At 60.4% G+C, this 16390-nt stretch overlaps 1 protein-coding gene across 1 annotated transcript in view; it reads right to left on the reverse strand.

Annotated features, from left to right (window-relative positions):
* The window catches only part of LOC135416560 (mucin-5AC-like), a 52062-nt gene that overhangs the window by 12785 nt on the left and 22887 nt on the right, over positions 1-16390 (reverse strand). The window contains exon 30 of the mRNA XM_064659777.1: positions 54-16112. Coding sequence (XP_064515847.1) covers positions 54-16112 — 16059 coding nt within the window. The remainder of the gene's footprint in view (positions 1-53; positions 16113-16390) is intronic.

Here is a 16390-nt window from a genome sequence, read left to right on the forward strand (position 1 = left end):
AAAAAAATGTTACAAAATATGAACTATATTCCCCTGAAAACCAGAAAACTAACCAGGTGAAAAAATAGAGTCGCCAATCTTGCAGAAACATGGCGTTGTTAATATTGGAGATGGAGTCCTGGTCCAGAAAGGTTCACTTCTGGTACTGCTGATGGTGGGGCTGGTGGTGGGGCTTACGCAGTTGTAGTTCGGGGTGCAGCAGAGGACGCGTATCCTGTAGTTGAGGCACATCTTGAATTTTCCAGTCTGGTCCTCGTTCTTGCACACCAGTCCATAGTGGACGTCGCACTGCACGACCTGCCCCACCTGTTGGATGGGAACGTCGGGGTAGTCCTCCGCCCGGCACTCGATCTCCTTTGGACGCTGGCAGATGCGCTTCCCGGCGGCCCGGATGTGCTGGTAGGTTTCGAAGTCTCCCTGGTTGGGCCCGGCGGAGGGGAAGTCGACGTCGAACCATTCGCTCCAGGTGCACACTTCGGGTTCACAGGGGGTGGTGGATGTGGTGGAGCTCACGGTGGGAGTGGTTGTGGGAGGCGTTGGCGTGGGGCTGGTGGTGGTGGTGGAAGTGGACGTGGTTTCTGAGGAGGTGGGCAGCGTGGTGGAAGAGTGGAAGGTGGAGGTGGAGGTGGTGACTGAGGTGGAGGTTGGGAGCGTGCTGCTTGCCGTGGGCCTGGTGATGGTGGTGGGGCTGGTGGTGGGGCTGGTGGTGGGGCTTACGCAGTTGTAGTTCGGGGTGCAGCAGAGGACGCGTATCCTGTAGTTGAGGCACATCTTGAATTTTCCAGTCTGGTCCTCGTTCTTGCACACCAGTCCATAGTGGACGTCGCACTGCACGACCTGCCCCACCTGTTGGATGGGAACGTCGGGGTAGTCCTCCGCCCGGCACTCGATCTCCTTTGGACGCTGGCAGATGCGCTTCCCGGCGGCCCGGATGTGCTGGTAGGTTTCGAAGTCTCCCTGGTTGGGCCCGGCGGAGGGGAAGTCGACGTCGAACCATTCGCTCCAGGTGCACACTTCGGGTTCACAGGGGGTGGTGGATGTGGTGGAGCTCACGGTGGGAGTGGTTGTGGGAGGCGTTGGCGTGGGGCTGGTGGTGGTGGTGGAAGTGGACGTGGTTTCTGAGGAGGTGGGCAGCGTGGTGGAAGAGTGGAAGGTGGAGGTGGAGGTGGTGACTGAGGTGGAGGTTGGGAGCGTGCTGCTTGCCGTGGGCCTGGTGATGGTGGTGGGGCTGGTGGTGGGGCTGGTGGTGGGGCTTACGCAGTTGTAGTTCGGGGTGCAGCAGAGGACGCGTATCCTGTAGTTGAGGCACATCTTGAATTTTCCAGTCTGGTCCTCGTTCTTGCACACCAGTCCATAGTGGACGTCGCACTGCACGACCTGCCCCACCTGTTGGATGGGAACGTCGGGGTAGTCCTCCGCCCGGCACTCGATCTCCTTTGGACGCTGGCAGATGCGCTTCCCGGCGGCCCGGATGTGCTGGTAGGTTTCGAAGTCTCCCTGGTTGGGCCCGGCGGAGGGGAAGTCGACGTCGAACCATTCGCTCCAGGTGCACACTTCGGGTTCACAGGGGGTGGTGGATGTGGTGGAGCTCACGGTGGGAGTGGTTGTGGGAGGCGTTGGCGTGGGGCTGGTGGTGGTGGTGGAAGTGGACGTGGTTTCTGAGGAGGTGGGCAGCGTGGTGGAAGAGTGGAAGGTGGAGGTGGAGGTGGTGACTGAGGTGGAGGTTGGGAGCGTGCTGCTTGCCGTGGGCCTGGTGATGGTGGTGGGGCTGGTGGTGGGGCTGGTGGTGGGGCTTACGCAGTTGTAGTTCGGGGTGCAGCAGAGGACGCGTATCCTGTAGTTGAGGCACATCTTGAATTTTCCAGTCTGGTCCTCGTTCTTGCACACCAGTCCATAGTGGACGTCGCACTGCACGACCTGCCCCACCTGTTGGATGGGAACGTCGGGGTAGTCCTCCGCCCGGCACTCGATCTCCTTTGGACGCTGGCAGATGCGCTTCCCGGCGGCCCGGATGTGCTGGTAGGTTTCGAAGTCTCCCTGGTTGGGCCCGGCGGAGGGGAAGTCGACGTCGAACCATTCGCTCCAGGTGCACACTTCGGGTTCACAGGGGGTGGTGGATGTGGTGGAGCTCACGGTGGGAGTGGTTGTGGGAGGCGTTGGCGTGGGGCTGGTGGTGGTGGTGGAAGTGGACGTGGTTTCTGAGGAGGTGGGCAGCGTGGTGGAAGAGTGGAAGGTGGAGGTGGAGGTAGTGACTGAGGTGGAGGTTGGGAGCGTGCTGCTTGCCGTGGGCCTGGTGATGGTGGTGGGGCTGGTGGTGGGGCTGGTGGTGGGGCTTACGCAGTTGTAGTTCGGGGTGCAGCAGAGGACGCGTATCCTGTAGTTGAGGCACATCTTGAATTTTCCAGTCTGGTCCTCGTTCTTGCACACCAGTCCATAGTGGACGTCGCACTGCACGACCTGCCCCACCTGTTGGATGGGAACGTCGGGGTAGTCCTCCGCCCGGCACTCGATCTCCTTTGGACGCTGGCAGATGCGCTTCCCGGCGGCCCGGATGTGCTGGTAGGTTTCGAAGTCTCCCTGGTTGGGCCCGGCGGAGGGGAAGTCGACGTCGAACCATTCGCTCCAGGTGCACACTTCGGGTTCACAGGGGGTGGTGGATGTGGTGGAGCTCACGGTGGGAGTGGTTGTGGGAGGCGTTGGCGTGGGGCTGGTGGTGGTGGTGGAAGTGGACGTGGTTTCTGAGGAGGTGGGCAGCGTGGTGGAAGAGTGGAAGGTGGAGGTGGAGGTGGTGACTGAGGTGGAGGTTGGGAGCGTGCTGCTTGCCGTGGGCCTGGTGATGGTGGTGGGGCTGGTGGTGGGGCTGGTGGTGGGGCTTACGCAGTTGTAGTTCGGGGTGCAGCAGAGGACGCGTATCCTGTAGTTGAGGCACATCTTGAATTTTCCAGTCTGGTCCTCGTTCTTGCACACCAGTCCATAGTGGACGTCGCACTGCACGACCTGCCCCACCTGTTGGATGGGAACGTCGGGGTAGTCCTCCGCCCGGCACTCGATCTCCTTTGGACGCTGGCAGATGCGCTTCCCGGCGGCCCGGATGTGCTGGTAGGTTTCGAAGTCTCCCTGGTTGGGCCCGGCGGAGGGGAAGTCGACGTCGAACCATTCGCTCCAGGTGCACACTTCGGGTTCACAGGGGGTGGTGGATGTGGTGGAGCTCACGGTGGGAGTGGTTGTGGGAGGCGTTGGCGTGGGGCTGGTGGTGGTGGTGGAAGTGGACGTGGTTTCTGAGGAGGTGGGCAGCGTGGTGGAAGAGTGGAAGGTGGAGGTGGAGGTGGTGACTGAGGTGGAGGTTGGGAGCGTGCTGCTTGCCGTGGGCCTGGTGATGGTGGTGGGGCTGGTGGTGGGGCTTACGCAGTTGTAGTTCGGGGTGCAGCAGAGGACGCGTATCCTGTAGTTGAGGCACATCTTGAATTTTCCAGTCTGGTCCTCGTTCTTGCACACCAGTCCATAGTGGACGTCGCACTGCACGACCTGCCCCACCTGTTGGATGGGAACGTCGGGGTAGTCCTCCGCCCGGCACTCGATCTCCTTTGGACGCTGGCAGATGCGCTTCCCGGCGGCCCGGATGTGCTGGTAGGTTTCGAAGTCTCCCTGGTTGGGCCCGGCGGAGGGGAAGTCGACGTCGAACCATTCGCTCCAGGTGCACACTTCGGGTTCACAGGGGGTGGTGGATGTGGTGGAGCTCACGGTGGGAGTGGTTGTGGGAGGCGTTGGCGTGGGGCTGGTGGTGGTGGTGGAAGTGGACGTGGTTTCTGAGGAGGTGGGCAGCGTGGTGGAAGAGTGGAAGGTGGAGGTGGAGGTGGTGACTGAGGTGGAGGTTGGGAGCGTGCTGCTTGCCGTGGGCCTGGTGATGGTGGTGGGGCTGGTGGTGGGGCTGGTGGTGGGGCTTACGCAGTTGTAGTTCGGGGTGCAGCAGAGGACGCGTATCCTGTAGTTGAGGCACATCTTGAATTTTCCAGTCTGGTCCTCGTTCTTGCACACCAGTCCATAGTGGACGTCGCACTGCACGACCTGCCCCACCTGTTGGATGGGAACGTCGGGGTAGTCCTCCGCCCGGCACTCGATCTCCTTTGGACGCTGGCAGATGCGCTTCCCGGCGGCCCGGATGTGCTGGTAGGTTTCGAAGTCTCCCTGGTTGGGCCCGGCGGAGGGGAAGTCGACGTCGAACCATTCGCTCCAGGTGCACACTTCGGGTTCACAGGGGGTGGTGGATGTGGTGGAGCTCACGGTGGGAGTGGTTGTGGGAGGCGTTGGCGTGGGGCTGGTGGTGGTGGTGGAAGTGGACGTGGTTTCTGAGGAGGTGGGCAGCGTGGTGGAAGAGTGGAAGGTGGAGGTGGAGGTGGTGACTGAGGTGGAGGTTGGGAGCGTGCTGCTTGCCGTGGGCCTGGTGATGGTGGTGGGGCTGCTGGTGGGGCTGGTGGTGGGGCTTACGCAGTTGTAGTTCGGGGTGCAGCAGAGGACGCGTATCCTGTAGTTGAGGCACATCTTGAATTTTCCAGTCTGGTCCTCGTTCTTGCACACCAGTCCATAGTGGACGTCGCACTGCACGACCTGCCCCACCTGTTGGATGGGAACGTCGGGGTAGTCCTCCGCCCGGCACTCGATCTCCTTTGGACGCTGGCAGATGCGCTTCCCGGCGGCCCGGATGTGCTGGTAGGTTTCGAAGTCTCCCTGGTTGGGCCCGGCGGAGGGGAAGTCGACGTCGAACCATTCGCTCCAGGTGCACACTTCGGGTTCACAGGGGGTGGTGGATGTGGTGGAGCTCACGGTGGGACTGGCTGTGGGAGGCGTTGGCGTGGGGCTGGTGGTGGTGGTGGAAGTGGACGTGGTTTCTGAGGAGGTGGGCAGCGTGGTGGAAGAGTGGAAGGTGGAGGTGGAGGTGGTGACTGAGGTGGAGGTTGGGAGCGTGCTGCTTGCCGTGGGCCTGGTGATGGTGGTGGGGCTGGTGGTGGGGCTGGTGGTGGGGCTTACGCAGTTGTAGTTCGGGGTGCAGCAGAGGACGCGTATCCTGTAGTTGAGGCACATCTTGAATTTTCCAGTCTGGTCCTCGTTCTTGCACACCAGTCCATAGTGGACGTCGCACTGCACGACCTGCCCCACCTGTTGGATGGGAACGTCGGGGTAGTCCTCCGCCCGGCACTCGATCTCCTTTGGACGCTGGCAGATGCGCTTCCCGGCGGCCCGGATGTGCTGGTAGGTTTCGAAGTCTCCCTGGTTGGGCCCGGCGGAGGGGAAGTCGACGTCGAACCATTCGCTCCAGGTGCACACTTCGGGTTCACAGGGGGTGGTGGATGTGGTGGAGCTCACGGTGGGAGTGGTTGTGGGAGGCGTTGGCGTGGGGCTGGTGGTGGTGGTGGAAGTGGACGTGGTTTCTGAGGAGGTGGGCAGCGTGGTGGAAGAGTGGAAGGTGGAGGTGGAGGTGGTGACTGAGGTGGAGGTTGGGAGCGTGCTGCTTGCCGTGGGCCTGGTGATGGTGGTGGGGCTGGTGGTGGGGCTGGTGGTGGGGCTTACGCAGTTGTAGTTCGGGGTGCAGCAGAGGACGCGTATCCTGTAGTTGAGGCACATCTTGAATTTTCCAGTCTGGTCCTCGTTCTTGCACACCAGTCCATAGTGGACGTCGCACTGCACGACCTGCCCCACCTGTTGGATGGGAACGTCGGGGTAGTCCTCCGCCCGGCACTCGATCTCCTTTGGACGCTGGCAGATGCGCTTCCCGGCGGCCCGGATGTGCTGGTAGGTTTCGAAGTCTCCCTGGTTGGGCCCGGCGGAGGGGAAGTCGACGTCGAACCATTCGCTCCAGGTGCACACTTCGGGTTCACAGGGGGTGGTGGATGTGGTGGAGCTCACGGTGGGAGTGGTTGTGGGAGGCGTTGGCGTGGGGCTGGTGGTGGTGGTGGAAGTGGACGTGGTTTCTGAGGAGGTGGGCAGCGTGGTGGAAGAGTGGAAGGTGGAGGTGGAGGTGGTGACTGAGGTGGAGGTTGGGAGCGTGCTGCTTGCCGTGGGCCTGGTGATGGTGGTGGGGCTGGTGGTGGGGCTGGTGGTGGGGCTTACGCAGTTGTAGTTCGGGGTGCAGCAGAGGACGCGTATCCTGTAGTTGAGGCACATCTTGAATTTTCCAGTCTGGTCCTCGTTCTTGCACACCAGTCCATAGTGGACGTCGCACTGCACGACCTGCCCCACCTGTTGGATGGGAACGTCGGGGTAGTCCTCCGCCCGGCACTCGATCTCCTTTGGACGCTGGCAGATGCGCTTCCCGGCGGCCCGGATGTGCTGGTAGGTTTCGAAGTCTCCCTGGTTGGGCCCGGCGGAGGGGAAGTCGACGTCGAACCATTCGCTCCAGGTGCACACTTCGGGTTCACAGGGGGTGGTGGATGTGGTGGAGCTCACGGTGGGAGTGGTTGTGGGAGGCGTTGGCGTGGGGCTGGTGGTGGTGGTGGAAGTGGACGTGGTTTCTGAGGAGGTGGGCAGCGTGGTGGAAGAGTGGAAGGTGGAGGTGGAGGTGGTGACTGAGGTGGAGGTTGGGAGCGTGCTGCTTGCCGTGGGCCTGGTGATGGTGGTGGGGCTGGTGGTGGGGCTGGTGGTGGGGCTTACGCAGTTGTAGTTCGGGGTGCAGCAGAGGACGCGTATCCTGTAGTTGAGGCACATCTTGAATTTTCCAGTCTGGTCCTCGTTCTTGCACACCAGTCCATAGTGGACGTCGCACTGCACGACCTGCCCCACCTGTTGGATGGGAACGTCGGGGTAGTCCTCCGCCCGGCACTCGATCTCCTTTGGACGCTGGCAGATGCGCTTCCCGGCGGCCCGGATGTGCTGGTAGGTTTCGAAGTCTCCCTGGTTGGGCCCGGCGGAGGGGAAGTCGACGTCGAACCATTCGCTCCAGGTGCACACTTCGGGTTCACAGGGGGTGGTGGATGTGGTGGAGCTCACGGTGGGACTGGCTGTGGGAGGCGTTGGCGTGGGGCTGGTGGTGGTGGTGGAAGTGGACGTGGTTTCTGAGGAGGTGGGCAGCGTGGTGGAAGAGTGGAAGGTGGAGGTGGAGGTGGTGACTGAGGTGGAGGTTGGGAGCGTGCTGCTTGCCGTGGGCCTGGTGATGGTGGTGGGGCTGGTGGTGGGGCTGGTGGTGGGGCTTACGCAGTTGTAGTTCGGGGTGCAGCAGAGGACGCGTATCCTGTAGTTGAGGCACATCTTGAATTTTCCAGTCTGGTCCTCGTTCTTGCACACCAGTCCATAGTGGACGTCGCACTGCACGACCTGCCCCACCTGTTGGATGGGAACATCGGGGTAGTCCTCCGCCCGGCACTCGATCTCCTTTGGACGCTGGCAGATGCGCTTCCCGGCGGCCCGGATGTGCTGGTAGGTTTCGAAGTCTCCCTGGTTGGGCCCGGCGGAGGGGAAGTCGACGTCGAACCATTCGCTCCAGGTGCACACTTCGGGTTCACAGGGGGTGGTGGATGTGGTGGAGCTCACGGTGGGACTGGCTGTGGGAGGCGTTGGCGTGGGGCTGGTGGTGGTGGTGGAAGTGGACGTGGTTTCTGAGGAGGTGGGCAGCGTGGTGGAAGAGTGGAAGGTGGAGGTGGAGGTGGTGACTGAGGTGGAGGTTGGGAGCGTGCTGCTTGCCGTGGGCCTGGTGATGGTGGTGGGGCTGGTGGTGGGGCTGGTGGTGGGGCTTACGCAGTTGTAGTTCGGGGTGCAGCAGAGGACGCGTATCCTGTAGTTGAGGCACATCTTGAATTTTCCAGTCTGGTCCTCGTTCTTGCACACCAGTCCATAGTGGACGTCGCACTGCACGACCTGCCCCACCTGTTGGATGGGAACGTCGGGGTAGTCCTCCGCCCGGCACTCGATCTCCTTTGGACGCTGGCAGATGCGCTTCCCGGCGGCCCGGATGTGCTGGTAGGTTTCGAAGTCTCCCTGGTTGGGCCCGGCGGAGGGGAAGTCGACGTCGAACCATTCGCTCCAGGTGCACACTTCGGGTTCACAGGGGGTGGTGGATGTGGTGGAGCTCACGGTGGGAGTGGTTGTGGGAGGCGTTGGCGTGGGGCTGGTGGTGGTGGTGGAAGTGGACGTGGTTTCTGAGGAGGTGGGCAGCGTGGTGGAAGAGTGGAAGGTGGAGGTGGAGGTGGTGACTGAGGTGGAGGTTGGGAGCGTGCTGCTTGCCGTGGGCCTGGTGATGGTGGTGGGGCTGGTGGTGGGGCTGGTGGTGGGGCTTACGCAGTTGTAGTTCGGGGTGCAGCAGAGGACGCGTATCCTGTAGTTGAGGCACATCTTGAATTTTCCAGTCTGGTCCTCGTTCTTGCACACCAGTCCATAGTGGACGTCGCACTGCACGACCTGCCCCACCTGTTGGATGGGAACGTCGGGGTAGTCCTCCGCCCGGCACTCGATCTCCTTTGGACGCTGGCAGATGCGCTTCCCGGCGGCCCGGATGTGCTGGTAGGTTTCGAAGTCTCCCTGGTTGGGCCCGGCGGAGGGGAAGTCGACGTCGAACCATTCGCTCCAGGTGCACACTTCGGGTTCACAGGGGGTGGTGGATGTGGTGGAGCTCACGGTGGGAGTGGTTGTGGGAGGCGTTGGCGTGGGGCTGGTGGTGGTGGTGGAAGTGGACGTGGTTTCTGAGGAGGTGGGCAGCGTGGTGGAAGAGTGGAAGGTGGAGGTGGAGGTGGTGACTGAGGTGGAGGTTGGGAGCGTGCTGCTTGCCGTGGGCCTGGTGATGGTGGTGGGGCTGGTGGTGGGGCTGGTGGTGGGGCTTACGCAGTTGTAGTTCGGGGTGCAGCAGAGGACGCGTATCCTGTAGTTGAGGCACATCTTGAATTTTCCAGTCTGGTCCTCGTTCTTGCACACCAGTCCATAGTGGACGTCGCACTGCACGACCTGCCCCACCTGTTGGATGGGAACGTCGGGGTAGTCCTCCGCCCGGCACTCGATCTCCTTTGGACGCTGGCAGATGCGCTTCCCGGCGGCCCGGATGTGCTGGTAGGTTTCGAAGTCTCCCTGGTTGGGCCCGGCGGAGGGGAAGTCGACGTCGAACCATTCGCTCCAGGTGCACACTTCGGGTTCACAGGGGGTGGTGGATGTGGTGGAGCTCACGGTGGGAGTGGTTGTGGGAGGCGTTGGCGTGGGGCTGGTGGTGGTGGTGGAAGTGGACGTGGTTTCTGAGGAGGTGGGCAGCGTGGTGGAAGAGTGGAAGGTGGAGGTGGAGGTAGTGACTGAGGTGGAGGTTGGGAGCGTGCTGCTTGCCGTGGGCCTGGTGATGGTGGTGGGGCTGGTGGTGGGGCTGGTGGTGGGGCTTACGCAGTTGTAGTTCGGGGTGCAGCAGAGGACGCGTATCCTGTAGTTGAGGCACATCTTGAATTTTCCAGTCTGGTCCTCGTTCTTGCACACCAGTCCATAGTGGACGTCGCACTGCACGACCTGCCCCACCTGTTGGATGGGAACGTCGGGGTAGTCCTCCGCCCGGCACTCGATCTCCTTTGGACGCTGGCAGATGCGCTTCCCGGCGGCCCGGATGTGCTGGTAGGTTTCGAAGTCTCCCTGGTTGGGCCCGGCGGAGGGGAAGTCGACGTCGAACCATTCGCTCCAGGTGCACACTTCGGGTTCACAGGGGGTGGTGGATGTGGTGGAGCTCACGGTGGGAGTGGTTGTGGGAGGCTTTGGCGTGGGGCTGGTGGTGGTGGTGGAAGTGGACGTGGTTTCTGAGGAGGTGGGCAGCGTGGTGGAAGAGTGGAAGGTGGAGGTGGAGGTGGTGACTGAGGTGGAGGTTGGGAGCGTGCTGCTTGCCGTGGGCCTGGTGATGGTGGTGGGGCTGGTGGTGGGGCTGGTGGTGGGGCTTACGCAGTTGTAGTTCGGGGTGCAGCAGAGGACGCGTATCCTGTAGTTGAGGCACATCTTGAATTTTCCAGTCTGGTCCTCGTTCTTGCACACCAGTCCATAGTGGACGTCGCACTGCACGACCTGCCCCACCTGTTGGATGGGAACGTCGGGGTAGTCCTCCGCCCGGCACTCGATCTCCTTTGGACGCTGGCAGATGCGCTTCCCGGCGGCCCGGATGTGCTGGTAGGTTTCGAAGTCTCCCTGGTTGGGCCCGGCGGAGGGGAAGTCGACGTCGAACCATTCGCTCCAGGTGCACACTTCGGGTTCACAGGGGGTGGTGGATGTGGTGGAGCTCACGGTGGGAGTGGTTGTGGGAGGCGTTGGCGTGGGGCTGGTGGTGGTGGTGGAAGTGGACGTGGTTTCTGAGGAGGTGGGCAGCGTGGTGGAAGAGTGGAAGGTGGAGGTGGAGGTGGTGACTGAGGTGGAGGTTGGGAGCGTGCTGCTTGCCGTGGGCCTGGTGATGGTGGTGGGGCTGGTGGTGGGGCTGGTGGTGGGGCTTACGCAGTTGTAGTTCGGGGTGCAGCAGAGGACGCGTATCCTGTAGTTGAGGCACATCTTGAATTTTCCAGTCTGGTCCTCGTTCTTGCACACCAGTCCATAGTGGACGTCGCACTGCACGACCTGCCCCACCTGTTGGATGGGAACGTCGGGGTAGTCCTCCGCCCGGCACTCGATCTCCTTTGGACGCTGGCAGATGCGCTTCCCGGCGGCCCGGATGTGCTGGTAGGTTTCGAAGTCTCCCTGGTTGGGCCCGGCGGAGGGGAAGTCGACGTCGAACCATTCGCTCCAGGTGCACACTTCGGGTTCACAGGGGGTGGTGGATGTGGTGGAGCTCACGGTGGGAGTGGTTGTGGGAGGCGTTGGCGTGGGGCTGGTGGTGGTGGTGGAAGTGGACGTGGTTTCTGAGGAGGTGGGCAGCGTGGTGGAAGAGTGGAAGGTGGAGGTGGAGGTGGTGACTGAGGTGGAGGTTGGGAGCGTGCTGCTTGCCGTGGGCCTGGTGATGGTGGTGGGGCTGGTGGTGGGGCTGGTGGTGGGGCTTACGCAGTTGTAGTTCGGGGTGCAGCAGAGGACGCGTATCCTGTAGTTGAGGCACATCTTGAATTTTCCAGTCTGGTCCTCGTTCTTGCACACCAGTCCATAGTGGACGTCGCACTGCACGACCTGCCCCACCTGTTGGATGGGAACGTCGGGGTAGTCCTCCGCCCGGCACTCGATCTCCTTTGGACGCTGGCAGATGCGCTTCCCGGCGGCCCGGATGTGCTGGTAGGTTTCGAAGTCTCCCTGGTTGGGCCCGGCGGAGGGGAAGTCGACGTCGAACCATTCGCTCCAGGTGCACACTTCGGGTTCACAGGGGGTGGTGGATGTGGTGGAGCTCACGGTGGGAGTGGTTGTGGGAGGCGTTGGCGTGGGGCTGGTGGTGGTGGTGGAAGTGGACGTGGTTTCTGAGGAGGTGGGCAGCGTGGTGGAAGAGTGGAAGGTGGAGGTGGAGGTGGTGACTGAGGTGGAGGTTGGGAGCGTGCTGCTTGCCGTGGGCCTGGTGATGGTGGTGGGGCTGCTGGTGGGGCTGGTGGTGGGGCTTACGCAGTTGTAGTTCGGGGTGCAGCAGAGGACGCGTATCCTGTAGTTGAGGCACATCTTGAATTTTCCAGTCTGGTCCTCGTTCTTGCACACCAGTCCATAGTGGACGTCGCACTGCACGACCTGCCCCACCTGTTGGATGGGAACGTCGGGGTAGTCCTCCGCCCGGCACTCGATCTCCTTTGGACGCTGGCAGATGCGCTTCCCGGCGGCCCGGATGTGCTGGTAGGTTTCGAAGTCTCCCTGGTTGGGCCCGGCGGAGGGGAAGTCGACGTCGAACCATTCGCTCCAGGTGCACACTTCGGGTTCACAGGGGGTGGTGGATGTGGTGGAGCTCACGGTGGGACTGGCTGTGGGAGGCGTTGGCGTGGGGCTGGTGGTGGTGGTGGAAGTGGACGTGGTTTCTGAGGAGGTGGGCAGCGTGGTGGAAGAGTGGAAGGTGGAGGTGGAGGTGGTGACTGAGGTGGAGGTTGGGAGCGTGCTGCTTGCCGTGGGCCTGGTGATGGTGGTGGGGCTGGTGGTGGGGCTGGTGGTGGGGCTTACGCAGTTGTAGTTCGGGGTGCAGCAGAGGACGCGTATCCTGTAGTTGAGGCACATCTTGAATTTTCCAGTCTGGTCCTCGTTCTTGCACACCAGTCCATAGTGGACGTCGCACTGCACGACCTGCCCCACCTGTTGGATGGGAACGTCGGGGTAGTCCTCCGCCCGGCACTCGATCTCCTTTGGACGCTGGCAGATGCGCTTCCCGGCGGCCCGGATGTGCTGGTAGGTTTCGAAGTCTCCCTGGTTGGGCCCGGCGGAGGGGAAGTCGACGTCGAACCATTCGCTCCAGGTGCACACTTCGGGTTCACAGGGGGTGGTGGATGTGGTGGAGCTCACGGTGGGAGTGGTTGTGGGAGGCGTTGGCGTGGGGCTGGTGGTGGTGGTGGAAGTGGACGTGGTTTCTGAGGAGGTGGGCAGCGTGGTGGAAGAGTGGAAGGTGGAGGTGGAGGTGGTGACTGAGGTGGAGGTTGGGAGCGTGCTGCTTGCCGTGGGCCTGGTGATGGTGGTGGGGCTGGTGGTGGGGCTGGTGGTGGGGCTTACGCAGTTGTAGTTCGGGGTGCAGCAGAGGACGCGTATCCTGTAGTTGAGGCACATCTTGAATTTTCCAGTCTGGTCCTCGTTCTTGCACACCAGTCCATAGTGGACGTCGCACTGCACGACCTGCCCCACCTGTTGGATGGGAACGTCGGGGTAGTCCTCCGCCCGGCACTCGATCTCCTTTGGACGCTGGCAGATGCGCTTCCCGGCGGCCCGGATGTGCTGGTAGGTTTCGAAGTCTCCCTGGTTGGGCCCGGCGGAGGGGAAGTCGACGTCGAACCATTCGCTCCAGGTGCACACTTCGGGTTCACAGGGGGTGGTGGATGTGGTGGAGCTCACGGTGGGAGTGGTTGTGGGAGGCGTTGGCGTGGGGCTGGTGGTGGTGGTGGAAGTGGACGTGGTTTCTGAGGAGGTGGGCAGCGTGGTGGAAGAGTGGAAGGTGGAGGTGGAGGTGGTGACTGAGGTGGAGGTTGGGAGCGTGCTGCTTGCCGTGGGCCTGGTGATGGTGGTGGGGCTGGTGGTGGGGCTGGTGGTGGGGCTTACGCAGTTGTAGTTCGGGGTGCAGCAGAGGACGCGTATCCTGTAGTTGAGGCACATCTTGAATTTTCCAGTCTGGTCCTCGTTCTTGCACACCAGTCCATAGTGGACGTCGCACTGCACGACCTGCCCCACCTGTTGGATGGGAACGTCGGGGTAGTCCTCCGCCCGGCACTCGATCTCCTTTGGACGCTGGCAGATGCGCTTCCCGGCGGCCCGGATGTGCTGGTAGGTTTCGAAGTCTCCCTGGTTGGGCCCGGCGGAGGGGAAGTCGACGTCGAACCATTCGCTCCAGGTGCACACTTCGGGTTCACAGGGGGTGGTGGATGTGGTGGAGCTCACGGTGGGACTGGCTGTGGGAGGCGTTGGCGTGGGGCTGGTGGTGGTGGTGGAAGTGGACGTGGTTTCTGAGGAGGTGGGCAGCGTGGTGGAAGAGTGGAAGGTGGAGGTGGAGGTGGTGACTGAGGTGGAGGTTGGGAGCGTGCTGCTTGCCGTGGGCCTGGTGATGGTGGTGGGGCTGGTGGTGGGGCTGGTGGTGGGGCTTACGCAGTTGTAGTTCGGGGTGCAGCAGAGGACGCGTATCCTGTAGTTGAGGCACATCTTGAATTTTCCAGTCTGGTCCTCGTTCTTGCACACCAGTCCATAGTGGACGTCGCACTGCACGACCTGCCCCACCTGTTGGATGGGAACGTCGGGGTAGTCCTCCGCCCGGCACTCGATCTCCTTTGGACGCTGGCAGATGCGCTTCCCGGCGGCCCGGATGTGCTGGTAGGTTTCGAAGTCTCCCTGGTTGGGCCCGGCGGAGGGGAAGTCGACGTCGAACCATTCGCTCCAGGTGCACACTTCGGGTTCACAGGGGGTGGTGGATGTGATGGAGCTCACGGTGGGACTGGCTGTGGGAGGCGTTGGCGTGGGGCTGGTGGTGGTGGTGGAAGTGGACGTGGTTTCTGAGGAGGTGGGCAGCGTGGTGGAAGAGTGGAAGGTGGAGGTGGAGGTGGTGACTGAGGTGGAGGTTGGGAGCGTGCTGCTTGCCGTGGGCCTGGTGATGGTGGTGGGGCTGGTGGTGGGGCTGGTGGTGGGGCTTACGCAGTTGTAGTTCGGGGTGCAGCAGAGGACGCGTATCCTGTAGTTGAGGCACATCTTGAATTTTCCAGTCTGGTCCTCGTTCTTGCACACCAGTCCATAGTGGACGTCGCACTGCACGACCTGCCCCACCTGTTGGATGGGAACGTCGGGGTAGTCCTCCGCCCGGCACTCGATCTCCTTTGGACGCTGGCAGATGCGCTTCCCGGCGGCCCGGATGTGCTGGTAGGTTTCGAAGTCTCCCTGGTTGGGCCCGGCGGAGGGGAAGTCGACGTCGAACCATTCGCTCCAGGTGCACACTTCGGGTTCACAGGGGGTGGTGGATGTGGTGGAGCTCACGGTGGGACTGGCTGTGGGAGGCGTTGGCGTGGGGCTGGTGGTGGTGGTGGAAGTGGACGTGGTTTCTGAGGAGGTGGGCAGCGTGGTGGAAGAGTGGAAGGTGGAGGTGGAGGTGGTGACTGAGGTGGAGGTTGGGAGCGTGCTGCTTGCCGTGGGCCTGGTGATGGTGGTGGGGCTGGTGGTGGGGCTGGTGGTGGGGCTTACGCAGTTGTAGTTCGGGGTGCAGCAGAGGACGCGTATCCTGTAGTTGAGGCACATCTTGAATTTTCCAGTCTGGTCCTCGTTCTTGCACACCAGTCCATAGTGGACGTCGCACTGCACGACCTGCCCCACCTGTTGGATGGGAACGTCGGGGTAGTCCTCCGCCCGGCACTCGATCTCCTTTGGACGCTGGCAGATGCGCTTCCCGGCGGCCCGGATGTGCTGGTAGGTTTCGAAGTCTCCCTGGTTGGGCCCGGCGGAGGGGAAGTCGACGTCGAACCATTCGCTCCAGGTGCACACTTCGGGTTCACAGGGGGTGGTTACCCTTGTAGTGCTTGTGATCTGGGGTCCAGTGGTTTTTGTAGTTGTCATTGTGAAGTGTGTTATGGTAGTGGCAGGAGTTGTTTCTTTTTGAGTTTGTGTTGTTGGTTTTGTTGTATTTTTGGTAATAATGTAATCTGTTTGTGGTTGATGTGTTTCTGGTGGTGTTGTCTTGTGTTTTGTTATCAAGTGTGGCGTTGTTGATACTTCTGTGTGTATTGTACTGAATCGTGTTGAAGAAAGTGTAGTTGGTTCTGTTGTTTTTGCAGTACTAATACTTTCAGTGGTTGTTTGGCATGGTACTGTTATATTTTCACAGCATTTAAATCTTAATTCATAATTATAGCAAATGGGCGGCAATTGGTCTTTATTGTAACATTTCAAGCCTTCTTCTGTATTGCACAGGATGTTTTGCTCCAGGAGAGGATATGGTGTGTTAGGAAACCTCACTGCTCTGCATTCCACATCCCTTCTGTTAGCACAGACTTTGTATCCTTTTTTTTTAATGTTCTCAATGGTGTCGAAATCTCCATCATCATAACCAGACCCTGGATAACTGACATCATACCATCTGGACCAGTAACATTCTTCTTTAAAGCAAAGAGAAGGTGTTGAAGGAAATGTGGTGACTGGTCTTGTCATTATGGTTGTGGTTGTTGTTTCTTCAGATGTTGAATGTATCAATGTTGTACTTTCAGAAGTTGTAGAGACTGGATATGTTGAGGAAGAGCATGGTACAAAAACACAGCATAGGACTCTGATCTCATAGTTGTTGCACATTGTTGAAATTTGGTCTTTGTTGTAACATATAAGCCCAGCTGTTGTACTGCATTCTACTTTTTGGCCAAGGTCTTTCAGTGGTATATCAGGGAATTTTTCTGCTCTGCATTGAATATCCCGTGGAGCTTTACAAACTTCATAACCTTTAGCTCTTAAATCATTGAAGGTTTCAAAATCTCCACCGTCATAGCCAGGGGTTTGCAGACTGCCATCATACCATTCTGACCACTCACAGACTTCATGAACACATACTGACGTGGTTGGTGACACTGCAAAGGAGAAAAGGAAGAGACTATGAAACTTAAAATAAATTCCTGTAGATATGATCTTTTTATGTTATTTTGAATGGGTGAACAATTTTCCTAGTGTTATTTTTCTTGCATTGTGATCCTGTAGGGCATCAGTTTAGCATACTTTTAATTTAATGTTAAATATTAATTTAATAGGATGTAATTTCATGTGGTGTTTCAGAAGCGGATTTGTTTTATATGTTTATTTCCTTGTTACTGCTCTCATTTATTGTGAGGTTGTATTAATTTATTCATGC

This window comes from Pseudopipra pipra, chromosome 6 (assembly GCF_036250125.1).
Source record: "Pseudopipra pipra isolate bDixPip1 chromosome 6, bDixPip1.hap1, whole genome shotgun sequence".
Classification (NCBI taxonomy): Eukaryota; Metazoa; Chordata; class Aves; order Passeriformes; family Pipridae; genus Pseudopipra; species Pseudopipra pipra.